The 13,850-nt window shown below is 35.3% G+C and overlaps 2 protein-coding genes across 3 annotated transcripts in view; one reads left to right on the top strand and one right to left on the bottom strand.

The window, feature by feature from the left end:
• iqgap2 (IQ motif containing GTPase activating protein 2) overlaps positions 1 to 13,850 on the bottom strand; it is a 54,346-nt gene that overhangs the window by 16,206 nt on the left and 24,290 nt on the right. The window contains exons 6-17 of the mRNA XM_081366945.1: positions 11,569 to 11,636; positions 10,232 to 10,345; positions 9,922 to 10,100; positions 8,464 to 8,551; positions 7,346 to 7,509; positions 7,167 to 7,254; positions 6,258 to 6,418; positions 5,995 to 6,161; positions 5,761 to 5,885; positions 4,564 to 4,727; positions 1,027 to 1,117; positions 20 to 187 (exon numbers count right to left, since the gene is read on the bottom strand). Of these exons, the coding sequence (XP_081223071.1) occupies positions 20 to 187; positions 1,027 to 1,117; positions 4,564 to 4,727; positions 5,761 to 5,885; positions 5,995 to 6,161; positions 6,258 to 6,418; positions 7,167 to 7,254; positions 7,346 to 7,509; positions 8,464 to 8,551; positions 9,922 to 10,100; positions 10,232 to 10,345; positions 11,569 to 11,636 (1,577 nt within the window). The remainder of the gene's footprint in view (positions 1 to 19; positions 188 to 1,026; positions 1,118 to 4,563; positions 4,728 to 5,760; positions 5,886 to 5,994; positions 6,162 to 6,257; positions 6,419 to 7,166; positions 7,255 to 7,345; positions 7,510 to 8,463; positions 8,552 to 9,921; positions 10,101 to 10,231; positions 10,346 to 11,568; positions 11,637 to 13,850) is intronic.
• Positions 2,073 to 4,980, top strand: f2rl2 (coagulation factor II (thrombin) receptor-like 2). 2 transcript variants are annotated; one of them, XM_081366951.1, is made up of 3 exons: positions 2,073 to 2,319; positions 3,212 to 4,004; positions 4,146 to 4,979. In XM_081366951.1, the coding sequence occupies exons 1-3, from the start codon at positions 2,256 to 2,258 to the stop codon at positions 4,249 to 4,251; spliced, it is 963 nt and encodes a 320-aa protein (XP_081223077.1). In that variant the 5' UTR covers positions 2,073 to 2,255; the 3' UTR covers positions 4,252 to 4,979. The 2 variants fall into 2 exon arrangements, with proteins under 2 accessions (XP_081223077.1, XP_081223076.1); XM_081366950.1 differs by having other exon boundaries at positions 3,212 to 4,980.

The following is a 13,850-nucleotide window of genomic DNA, read 5'->3' as shown; positions in this document are numbered from 1 at the left end:
AGGGGTGTGATAGAGTTACCTTGTTCTGTTTGAGTGCTCTGTAACTGAGAGAGCTGGCTGTGGTAGATATGAGCACATTCAGACAGTACTGCTCGAAGACCTGCATCAGGACACTGCAGAGCACCCAGTGTGGCCATAGCATCGCCCTCAGATACTGACCTGTTTATGTCTGCGACGGCCTCAGCCACTGAAATCAGACACGCAATATACAGAACAATCAACTTCCAATAGTTGGCGATGTCGCTTAGCAAGGAAACACTATGTGCCTATAGACTGAACACATAATACGCATACGTACGACGCCACCATTTTCACAAATTCGTGTTTTTTGTTTACATGGGGAAAATAACGGTATCGTTTTCAAAGACTTGCACTTTGAAACGCATTTTAAAAAGCTTGCATTTGCAGGCCCCCAAAATGGCGTTGTTGTGTATATTAACGGCCAAAATGCATAAAAAGTTTTCCATTTTTAGTTGAAAATGGTGTCGTGTAAATGGCACTTAGTTTGGTTTGTCCTGTGTGCCTGCCTGTCTGTATTCTCTAGTTAGTTTCCTTGGTTACGGATTATGTTACACACCTGTTTCTATTTTGTTGATTATCTAGTATTTAAGCTCTTAGTTTCCTCAGTTAATTGTGTCGTCTTTGTATGATGTGGTTGCGTTCTAGTTGTTTCCTGATATATCCTGGGTATCTCCGAGTTATGTTGTTAATAAAGTGATTTTCTGTTAGATTCTCCATAGTCAAGCTTTTATTGCAGCCAAACGTGACAATTTTATTTTTAATTTTGTATAGATTATTATTTATAGCTTATATATAAAATATATATTATATACGTTATAAAATATATTGTGCTTTGTAAGTATAACATTTCATTTTAAACGTCAAACCCAATTTGAAAGGTTATATGCCATTATGTGAATCATATACTATACATCCTTCACAGGGATGTGCATAGGATATTAACAGAATTAACATAGAAGTTAATCATACATCTTTCATGCAACTTATATTTAGTTAAAAACTTACATTTGAGTGCATCCTCCTGGTCCTGGTTGGCAGTGTGTACGGCCTCCTGGATCTGGTCCAGCCACAGCACAGCAGACTCATCTCCGGAGCTCTATTACAGCGCAACACACAGTCAGCGCAGGCTCAATACAATACATGTGTATACAATACAATACACAGGCTCAATACAATACATATGTACTGCTCACACACTGTCACAGTGCAAACCAAATCATCTGCTACTACACACTAATTTATTCTGAATGTGAGCAACTATAGTAAATCAAGTATTAGAGGCTGTATTATACATTCTGTACAACTATCACTGTTAAACAGGAAGTGTCTCTTTGGTAAATATCTTGTTAATGCAGGTGTTTTCACAGCAGTCATATAATATTATAGCATCTCAGTGCATGATGTCAAATGTTAAGAGCAAAGTTAACCCAAACATTTTCATAATTTATTTTGGAATTTTGAAAACACAGTGAACTGTATAAAAACTGGCCTAAAGTGTCATCAAATAATTCACTGAATGTTGCTTGGTAAATAGTGTGGCCAGATTGCAAAGCTGCACTGTCTTTTACACATTTTTAACAGAATAAAAAGAAAAAGGTAAGAACCTGCAACCTGATGATATCGACTGCTGTGAAAAACTAAAGATTTATCATTCTACCTATCATTTGCTGACACTGAGATCCTGAAAAACAAAACAAAAGAGTACTGTTTCCTTTATTTGAAGCGATAAGACCTGAAAGAAAGAAAGAAAGAAAGAAAGAAAGAAAGAAAGAAAGAAAGAAAGAAAGAAAGAAAGAAAGAAAGAAAGAAAGAAAGAAAGAAAGAAAGAAAGAAAGAAAGAAAGAAAGAAAGAAAGAAAGAAAGAAAGAAAGAAAGAAATCCATTAAAGAACTTAAGTTACTCAAGTGGTCAGAACACCAAAACATCATATAAACATTCCTGTATGTTATTTTGGAACTATTTGTGGACAGATATTTGTAAATAGTTTAGTCCAGAATTGGAACCATTTGGGGGAAGCCTCACATCATGTAGCATATCCTGACATGCCTGAGAAATGAGCACTGAGTAATTCTGAATCCACACTCCCTAAACCCTTACAGGAAACCGTCACGCCTTTCGACGCAGACGTCTAGCTTTGTGGTTATCTCATACAGATGACTGATTCTCAGAACAGAAACTTGTAGGTCATGTTTAGTTGTTTGACAAACGATACTTTGTAAAATTTCATTTCAAGCATGTGGAGAGTATTTGTGCTGCTGCTATTATCATTAATGTTTGAGGATTCACTTCAAGATTCAGGTAAGACCACTTTTCTCTAACAGTTAAAGATAGTAAGAGATCAACAGCAGATTGCTATTGGACATGGGCTGAAGTCATGATTTTGTGACTAAAAAAAACTTTAAGGGTAGTTGACTGACTCTCAGCTACTGTAGCAGTCTATAATGACAATGAAAACTTAAGTAGATCTAGAGAATTTTTAATCATCTAAAAACAAATAATTCTCACAATACAATGTGCCGCATTTATAACAACAAAGATGACGAGTTTGTGAGAATTTTGGAAGGTTGTACATTGCTGAAAGAACAACAAGAGTCAGAGAAGGAAAACAACAACACGCAAAACTACATAACCCTGACAAATTAAAATAAATTAAATAAATGAAAAGTAAATGTCCACAGTTAAAATGTAACACTTCAATGAATTCAAATAAAAAAATACAAAATGCTTGATGTTGGCAGCTTGTTCGGTCTTACTCTTACAGTTAATGTTTGTCATGAGTGATTCATTTGGATCATCTGTGCCTATAATATTAAAAACTGAAACCAAAGCATATCGGCCATAGTCAGAGCTGACATTATATTTAATGTCAAATACAGTCTGTTCAATTGATAAGACTTAATGATTTATAGTCACGTCAAATTTCCACAACCAATGTTTTCCAGATTATTCCAGCTAACACAATTACTTAAATATGTATTTAGAATTTAATGTGCAATGCTATTATTATTACAGTTAAAAATAATGACTTGAAGCCATGTCTGCTCATCTAATGATTTGTTGAATTACATTCAATTCAGTTTAAATGTAACTACATATTTCAGTATCAAGCTGTGAGAAACTATATAGAGAACAAAGAAAGAATACACTTTATTTCAGTATTTTAACATTGTGTTTTCTAACATTTTTTCAGCATCAATATATACCGGCATTAATATGCCAAAACAGTCAATTCAGCCAAAAACATTTCCTGGAGGAATAGTGTTCAATATCTCCCTGTTCTCCAACACATCTATCCAGCAGCGTGTGATAAACGCCTCTGATGAAGTCATCAGTTACAGCACTGGAATAGTCAGCACTAGGATCATTCCATCCGCGTACATGCTAGCCATCCTGATCGGGATCCCCTCTAACGTCTTTGTGTTGGCTTGCCTCAGTGGAAGAAAGAATCTTTCCAGTGGTATCCTATATGTTAGCCTAGCAGTTTCAGACCTACTCCTGCTACTTTCTCTCACACTCAGAATCCACTATCACTTCAATAACAACAACTGGATCTTTGGAGAGCTTGCCTGCAAGGTGGTGACTGCCTGCTTTTATGGTAACACCTACTGCTCGATCCATGCCCACATGTGTATTAGTGTGATGCGCTACCTTGCGGTGGTCCACCCGTTCCTCTACAGGACAATGTTGAAAAGGTACTGTGCGATCTGGGCGAGCTTAACCATTTGGGTGGTTTTTGCTATTGCGATGGCACCAGAGTTTCTGGTTCAGCAAAGCTACCGTGTTTTCGGGCAAGAGTTGGTGACTTGTCATGATATCCAGCCCTATAAGGAAGCGTCCTACAAACCTTTGATTCCATACAGATTGAGTCTGATCTGCCTGGGGTTCATCCTTCCATCGCTGGTCATAGCATTTGTTTACGGATCCATCATCTACCACCTAAATTGTTCCAGCCTTGACTGGAAACACTACATGAAGGCCAGCACGTTAGTGTTTGGGATCTTTTTAGTGTGTTTTACTCCATGTAGTGCACTTCTTTTTGCACACTATGTGAAGTTGTCCATTGATAAGCATTATGACCTGTATTATTACTACAGAGCAGCCGTGTGTCTGTGTTCTTTCCACAGCTGTCTGGACCCTTTCCTCTCTTATCTGCTCACAAAGACTTCAACTTCCCAGGTCAAGTTTAGATCCTTTAGCTCTAGACCTTTGAAAGCTCTGTCCACTGTCTAAGGCCTTTTAAATAGCAGGATGTTTTATGTTGCGGACCCTGCAAGGGTGGGCTTCCTTATCTAAAATGGCTCAACAGTGGATTGAGGATGTTATGGTTGGACTTCCTACTTTGAACTATAGTAGAGGCTCATTACTTTGTACAGAAATGAAAGAAGTTGGACACACAGAAGTCAAGCTGAATACAAAGTATTTGAGACCATGAAAGAAGTGTTCAAGTAATTTGAATAAGAGAAAAATAATTCAAGAGTAATACAAATATGAGATGTAACCTCTTAAACATTTCATTGGTTCAGTGCTGTTATTCTCTTTCACCTTGCAGATGAGGTCTTTGGTGGTCAGCAGTAGATCATGATAGTGTTTGGCGGTGGCTGGATTGACTCCCTGTAGTTTAGCTGTAGGGAGTAGGAGGGCGGCGAGTGTCTTCTCTGGATCTCCAGAATTTAGAGCTTCGTTGATCTCAGCGATAGCAATGACTCCTACACACAGAACATGGGAATTTTATGTGATCAACAACTCGTGATGCAATGGAAGAGTCATTGATATGTGTACATTTCCATTAAGAAACTGACAAAAATGTCTTAAATTCATTGTTTATACAATAACAAATATGTTGTTTTAAGATATTTAACTTCTATATATTCCACCTTTATAAAAGTCCACCTGTTTACTTGAGATTCATTAAATGTGAGATTCATTAAATGTTCAATAAAACTGTTCGGTGTGATTCATACAGACTGGATCAATTGTTCTTAATTCATGCACACACGTCCACACAACCATATAGCGACACCAGCTTATCTGAACATTATGGAGAAACTTTCTCAAAAAAGACATTCTTTGTATGGTATATTTTAATAACCTTCAAGGTTCAATGTATTTGAAAGACCACCTATGAGTTACACACATCATTAATGAGTTTAAGGCCTTTTGCTACACCTTATTTTGATATTATATTATATTTTATTATATTATTCAGCTCATCTGAAAGAAATAATGTAAAGAAATAGAGCAAAAAGCTATTTTATAAGAAAATATATTAATGTCCTTCTTTTTTTAGAAGAGTGAAATGCACTAAAATTGTATACACTACATTTTGAAAAGAAAAAGCTATTTAAATACCTCCCTTTCAAACTTCGGTAAGCTTTTTTAAATGTTTTTGAAAGAAGTCTCTTATGATCAAGGCTGTATTTATTTAATCAAATCCTGATTTGGTGCTCAAGAAACATTTATAATTATCAATATTGAAAATGTTGTGCTGCTTAATATTTTTTGTGGAAAATGTGATACATTTATTCAGGATTCTTAGATGAAAAGAAAGTTCAATAGAACAGTATGATCTTTTGTAGCATTATATGAATATCTTTACTGTCACTTTGAGCAATTTAATGCATCCTTGCTGAATAAAAGAATTAATTAATTAAAAATTAAAGTTTATAGAAAGAAAGTTTAGTTAAAAATAACTAACTATATATAGAGTTTAGTTTATAATTTATTTGAAAGTTTGCTTACTCTCATGTTCCTCGTGCACCTGGATATTGACAGTGTCGATGCACTTCTGAACATCATTCCAGGTGAGGAACTCTTGACCCTGGGCGAGGGACTCTGCTCTAAGACGGAGCAGTGTGTCTGCATATCTAACAAAGCAAAACAACCACATGATCAAGTCAATTATTAAATTGTTTCTCAGAGTGGCATATAGTATTATTGGCATCTCTCTCTGTTCAATCAGTAGTGTCACTGTACCTCTGTAAATTGTCAGCATCCAGACCACTGAAGCCCAGTGGAGAGTCACTGAGCTGCTCAATGATGGCCACTGAGTCTTTGGTGTCCAGAACCTCATTTAACACAGACACAGCAGACAGCATCTCCACAGCTACACACAGCTCCTCATGAGTAAGACCGGCCTTGTTCTGAGATGATAGAAAATTTAAACTTGTTTTGTAAGGAAGGACAAGAAAGAGCTTAACGTTGGGGCCGGGGGTGGGATAGAGGGTAAGAGAGCTGACCTGAGAGCCGAGCTGCAGGCTGAAGAGCTCGGCCTGGTACAGGCTGGCAGCAGTGTGGTAGACGATGGGTAACTGGGCCTCTGGGTTCAGAAGCTCCTCCACGGTCTCTTCTGGAACACCTCGACGAATAGCTGCATTGATCGCAACAATCGCCTCCTGCTCTGTGTCCATCAAGAGCACAATAAGCAGTAGTATCAGAAAAACACAGAACAATCATATGAATAGAAAAACACAGTGTATGCTGGTACCAAATCAGTAATCAGCTGCTTTTTTACACATACATATACATATATATTTTTACATTTAGATTACCTCAGTCAGCCATCATCTGATGCTCACTTAAAGATAATATTTTAAAACACTAATCATTTAATAACACTGTTAAATGTTATCTTTAGCAGATCTCAAAATGAATTTTTCACATTACACATTATCATTTTAAATATTTAATTTAATAAATTCACTTGTATCGATTGAATTTCAGTTTTTAACGTTTAAGCAAAAAATGTATATAAATTATTTGTTTTTATTTATTCTATTACTTATTTATTTTGATAGTATAGCTGGAGAGAGGACAGGAAGCGAAGTGGGAGAGACAGAGAAAGGACCACGAGCTGGCACTCGAACTCGGGTTGCTCGAAGCGCAACTACGCTACATGTCGGCATGCTGCCCATGAGGCTATTGGCTCAGAATTATTTGTTCTAAGGCACTCAAAATGAATGAACTCAAAACTATATGTTGATCCATTAAGAAAGCCATTCACGTTATTGTTAATTTAACTTTTATTGTAACACCATCTAAACCAACAATGGTGACATCGAGAGCTTAATAATCTACAGAGGATCTACACAACACTCAAGTCTATACGTTATCAGCCAGTCAAGGGCAAATGTATGTGTGCAACATACTTCGTTTCTCGGCCTCTGCAAACTCATTACAGGAAGTGATGACCCTCTGAATCTCTTCTCTCTCCAGCTGAGCACCCGCACCAGCATCCTACATACAGATGTCATAAACATGCTCATCAAATTCATTTGACCCAAAATCAAGAGTAATTTCAACTGATATAGATAATCTGCTTCAGTACCTTAACTTTATGCTTCCTGTAGGACGTGAAGTGCTCCAGGTAAAAGCAGGAGTTGTCATCGAGGACTCCTACAAGACCAAGTGCAGGCAACCGAAGGCTGGCCAGTAGGGCTTTCTGATCCTCAGCATCAAGAGCCTGGCTTACTTGCTGAATAGCTGCTGATGCTAGAGAGAGAAAATCATTATTACTGTACATAACATTTACATTACATTATATTCACTTCAGAGAATCTCAAGAATATTTTCAAAGCAGCCTACTATGCCATACAGTAAAAATTCATTGCTATATTTCCATGGATGAAAATATCCCCTAAATTTGAAATCATGAGAAGCAAACAATAAAAAGCTACAAAATGAGCAATATACTGTATCATGAGTTCCAAGAGGTCTGAGGCTACTAATAAACAGTGTTGTTATTGTTAACTTAAACTAAAACATTTAAAAATGCTTTTGGTAATTGAAAGCTGAAATAAAATAAATTATAAAAATTAGATGAAATACTTAAAAAAATGTAACTTAATGAGAAACATTGCCTTGGCAACAAACCAAAACAAATACATTTAAGTTGAAGAACTAAAAATACATACACACACACACACACATATTAAATATATATATATATATATATATATATATATATATATATATATATATATATATATATATATATATATATATTTATATATATATATATAATTTGTTCTTCAACTTACATTTATTATATGGATAAAAAGAAAAAAAAGCATATAAAAGAATTACTAAACCTAAAATTTAAATAAAAAATAAAAATAGAAAAATAAAAGCTAGTTTAAAATAACAAATAATTGTATATAAATAATACTAAAATAACAATGCTAATGAAAATGCAGTTTTTATTGCAAATCATACTGTTAGCATAACAATTTGAATGAAACGCTGCAGACAAATAGTGTTGAATTTTAAATATTTCACTTAGATTTTAAGACATAACTTTGCATTGTTTTATTATTTTTTTGCAATTTAAAAACTAAACTAAAATATTTATTTCCAGTATTAATCTTAACAACAACAACAAAAACAATAAACATTATTTTATATGTGGTCTAAAGCCCACTTTCCAGATTAATGTCCCACACTTACTGTTCACGAGGTCTACACTGCTCTGGATCTCTTGCTGGGTCAGTAATTCTTCATACACATCTCTCTCTTCAGTTGCAACAGACGAGCGCTAAACACACATACAACGTGTCACAACAAGACTTTTTTTAAAAGAGATAAAAAAACAACAACAAAAAACAGGATAATCAGGGGCCTTGTGCCCTTGAGCAAAGATTTTAACAGCAGGTTGAAAATTAAATGAAAAAAAAAAGCCTAATACAACATTTACCCACTTAGATGTGGACACACAACAAAGTGACTATTCAATTAAGTCACCATCAGGGGATCAGGTGATACTGGAGTCAGCAGAGTGTGTGAGGAGTGTTAGAAGACATCAGCATTTAACAAGAGAGGCTGATTCTCTGTTATTTTTTAATCAGAATCCTGCTGATTTTGCAACTAAAGGAATGCTAGAGCTTGTTTGAGAGGAGGCTGCTAAAAGAAACACAAACCAATTTGCTTTGCATGTAAAAATCAGATATTTGCAAACACGTGTCTAAAGTTTTCTGTAAATTGTGAATAGTCCTCCTTGTAAATTATTGCTTAATCTTTAAGTTTTTGATATATTCTGATATTTACTTGTGTGCACACTGCACAGTTTTTACTGTTTGCCTTTGTATGACTAAGGTATTGTTTATACAACACATAATTCCAAAAATCCTAATTAAACCAGGTTTTAATTCATACAAATGTGGTTTGCACTGGGTTTGTAAAACATCAGTCCTGACATGCAGATGTAAAAACATTATCAGTCTTGCTGCCTATTATCCAGTTAAAGGTTGAGGAATAGTAACTCACTACTGAAAGATCTGTCTAAAACTGTCCTAAATAACTTTACCAATAGCATGTTAAACTATAGACTATATGCAAGAAAACTATTTTATCTAAAATGTAAAAAATTGACTCTTAAGTATGCTACTGTCAAAAGTTTGGGATTAATATTTTTTTAAACAAAATCAATACTTTTATTCGGCAAACATGCATTACATTGATTTCATTGTTACATAAAATTTCTTATAAAGACTGTTCTTTTGAATTTTTTATTTCATGAATTCATCAAAGAATCATAAACAAAATCATCGTTTCCACAAAAATATTAAGCAGCACAACTTTTTTCAACATTGTTAATAATAATAACTGTTTCTTGAGCAGCAAATCATCATATTAGAATGATTTCTGAAGGATCATGTGACACTGAAGACTGGAGTAATGATGCTGAAAATTCAGCTTTGCCATCACAGGAATAAATTACATTTTAAAATATAATATAAAATAACAGCTATTTTAACTTGCAATAATATTTCACAATATTACAGTTTTTACTGTATTTTGATCAAATAAATGCAGCCTTGGTGAGCATAAGAAATCATTAAAAATATGACTGACACCAAACTCTTGAACTGAAGTGTGTTTTTAAATTTATATGAATATCTAGTTTACCCGTCCCGAGGCCTGGTCCTCTTTCCTCCTCTTTGCGTTGCTGAGTGTGTCCTGGTAGGCCTGGGCCAGTGGTTTATTTGTGTTTCTCAGTAAGGCGTTAGGGTTCTGCAGAGCCGCCATTGTGTTCTCAGCGTGCCCTTTGTCTATGGCCTCATTAATGGCAAAGACAGCAGCGTGTACTGCAGATATAAATCAGAAAGAGGACACAAAAACATGCGATCATGAGAATGAGGATAATAGGTATGTAATTTAAACAGATGTATACTTACACAAACCTATGACTAGATAAAAAACAGATGAAGTCACTCACATGCAGCTTCATCTACTGAAAGTTCATTGGCCAGGATGCCACCGATCTTGCTGAAGGTGGGCATCTGGATCCCATATTTCTCCAGTTCTTTCCTCATGTTACTGATCTCTTCCTCTGTGGAATGAGAATATGAAATGTCATCATTTAGGTTACGTATCTTACATATATCTTTTAATTCTAGCCTATTTACTATCACTGACACATTACTAATCTGTGGCATTTTATACATGCATATTCACAGGACCTGCACCTGTAATGCGTTTGAAAAACAACAATGGCTGTCTTGCCAACATACAGGTCGAACAAATCAAGGTCCTTGTTACTTTAAATCATTCCACAATAAGTGTGTCAACATCAAACCATTACAGCAAAAACAACAAGCTATAATCTTAAATGTATGTTCACCTCCATCATTAATTCATTACAGACCACATTATTATGACTTGAACTCAATTTCCTGATGAAGTGTCATAATAGCTATTAACAAAACGCAATGAATGAGCTGAAGAGTTACACTCTGAGCCGAGCTAAAGTGGTAATTACCTGTCATAACATTCCCTTCATTAATCAAACGCAGTCAGCCACGTTTCTGCAGAGCATTCGCTATCATTGAAACCTGAGGCACTTTTCTGCCTTGTCCTGTAAACTGAGCTGACAGAGGATCTACTCTTCAGTTATGGATATAATTGTGTGGCTGTGCACTCTGTTATTGTAAGGGAACACCACTATATGCTTCAAAACTCAAATGTAAGATTGCAAGAAACCACGTATTTTCAATTGAGGTAGTTTAAGTATTATCCTTTGAAAAACCCATATTTGTTTATAGTTAGAATAACAATGGCAACTATTGTATGTATAATTAAGGGTGCACGATCATCGTACTGTGGTTCCAGCCCTGTACTGTAGAAGAAGAAAAAAAGGTTCAATGGGGATCTATATAGAACCCTAGGGTTCTTGATCTTAAAGAACTATTTAAGGGAAAGGGAAAATGGTTCTATATAAGGAGAAATGTCTTAAATGATTGCATAATACTTTCATGTTTAACAAGTTGTTTCAGTTGTTTCTAGTGATAAAGTGTGTTTACAAGCGGTTCAATTCATAAAGTTAAATAAAAAAATGAATTGAAACTAAATTAATTAATTAAACTAAATCCATAAAATGATCCCATGATGGGAAAGCCAAAAAGGTTCCATGTATGAGGCATCTGACAGAACCTTTTACGGTTCAAAATAGAACCTTTTCTTCTAAAAGTGTGGTTAGCTGAGGTAGAAAATAAAAAATGTTTTGACATTTTCTGGTAAAAATTGCATTAATCTATGAGAATGACTGTGGTTTACCTGTAAAGTCAACTTTCCCCAACAGGTCCTGGATCTGAGGGGCAATTCCCAATTTGTAGAGGTACAAGCTGCACAAAGAAGAACAAACAAATACACAAACAAATAAATGCACTATATCATAGCGAGGGAATGAGAGAAAATCTGAGCTAGAACAGTAATTTCTGCATGAGAGCAGGGTTAAGGATTACACAATGAATTTGGAAGTCAAAATTAAAGTCAGTTTATTTCCATTTCTCTCCAAAATGGTAGAAGAAAAAGACAATTAGAAATATTTAAAACCTTTCTACTGCTTTGAGTAAGAAACATATCTCAGCTTTTAGCCAGGGTGAAACCATCAATAACGACTAAGCATCTAGACTAGTGTTGGGAGTACAGCTACACGTTCACAGGCTGTTGTAGAGACACAACTTCAATTCTCTTGGTTATACTGTAATATGAGGGAACAACATCTCTAACTGAACTACTAAGTCAGGAAAGAAAAGTTCTCGCAACTAAATTTAAAATGCAGGATTCCATCCCATAGTTGAAAATGAAGTTAAAATTGTTTATAAAAAAAAAAAAGATTTATTCCAAATCCAAACAAACTTCTATCGTTGGATGTAATGCCCATACAACCATGCATTATAGCAAAGTAAATAGGTTGATCAACTTTTAAAAATGAGGAGAAATCAACATTGACATTTTATTAATCCTTGAGTGCCTTGGCCATATTTCTAAACAAATTGAACTATCCCTTATCCAAATCCCATCCTCGAGATATGAAGATTTTTACCCCAGTAGCACTCTTGGCATTTCTTGAATTCCCATACGTTTTGTTGATGTCAAAGGTCATGTGTACAATTAAACTTGATATTTTGAAGAAAATTAGTATGTTACTTGGTAAAAGCAGCGAAATTAGAACAAAAATATGCAAGAAAACTAAAATAATTACATATAGGTTCACATACAATGAGGATAAAACATGGTCTGTCCAAACCACATCTTGAATTATTGTAATTAATATACAAGAAAGAAAGAGGGAAAGAAAAAAAAAAATTCAGTTTGATACTGTGTTGTGCCCTGAAGCCAAAACCAGTTGGGAAACACTGTTTTAAATATTTCACTAGCTTTCTCTGCAATATCGTCCATTTCAAATAAAAAATGTAGCAACAATTATCTTCCACTAGATGGCAGTATACAGTTGTGTTAAGTCTGACACTATGCTAATTCTGGAACAGGAAAATAGCCTGCAGTAAGTGTAGAACACATGCTGGAAACTGCATTAAACTTTTATCTATCCACTGACTGAGGACAAATAGAGGAGTAATGAATTATTAAAGGTGGTGTGCAACTGAACGTTTATGCAAGAGAGATAAACTTAATGTGCTTTCCTTAACCTTTGACCCCTACATCAATAGCCAGAGAGATAGACAGTCTGGTATGAATTTTTCCTCCAAACTACAGAAGAGCCAAAGGTTAAGTGGCTTAAGAGATGCAGGCCACTATACCTCATGAGTCACAAGCTTGATTATATTCTTCAGAGCCAACTGATACACACATTTCCTTTCATGGATATCAAAGTATAAATGCATAATGCAAAAATATTTGATATAAATATATTATATATAAAATAATTGTGGCAAGCAGTGCAAGGCCGAGAGCCATGGGAACGGAGCCATGCCTCGAGTGACGACAGTGAAGGACGAGAGAGGACTAGGCCTGGGACTTTATGTTTTTGTTCTGTTTTAATTTATGTGGCAGTCGTCTGTGAGGGGCTGCCACTTTACTTTCGTTTTGTTGTTTGTTTATTTTTTTGGATTAAAGTTTTATGTTAAACGTTCGCCGGTTCCCACCTCCTTCTTCCCTGAACACAAACCTTGTTACAACAATATATAAACATCATGTATCATATATACTATTATATTAGATATGTTGACCCTAAAATACTGATTATCTAGGGAAAAAATGTATACATGTCAACTATCTAATGCGAAGTATATGCCGATGATGATATAATGACGTCTGAGGCATCTCTGGGCACAGTCTCAGTGATGTCTAGTCTTACTGAGCAACTTAACAACAGGGTCAGGAAGGAAGAGTGTGTGCAAGGCAAAGGGAGGAAGCCAGGCAACCCGCACACAAGACAAGTGAGAGAACGAGAGAGCAGGAAGCACTATAAATCATTTACTATAAAAGAAGCCTTCCTGTGGTCATTCATTAGACACATTCCCCTGTGCACACTAGCTGCCAAATAACTAAAAGTTATGATTTGCATACATTAAGACACCAATGAATTACCTGGC

Source organism: Scardinius erythrophthalmus, assembly GCF_964197995.2.
Source record: "Scardinius erythrophthalmus genome assembly, chromosome: 5".
Lineage (NCBI taxonomy): Eukaryota > Metazoa > Chordata > Actinopteri > Cypriniformes > Leuciscidae > Scardinius > Scardinius erythrophthalmus.
This window is presented reverse-complemented; position numbering and strand designations above follow the sequence as displayed.

What these genes read in the sequence shown, in the direction of transcription:
- f2rl2 (XM_081366950.1), top strand. Translation starts at nt 2,256, where the DNA reads ATGTGGAGAGTATTTGTGCTGCTGCTATTATCATTAATGTTTGAGGAT. An exon ending in GGATTCACTTCAAGATTCAG is followed by an intron (nt 2,320 to 3,211) that starts GTAAGACCACTT and finishes ACATTTTTTCAG; the next exon opens with CATCAATATATACCGGCATT.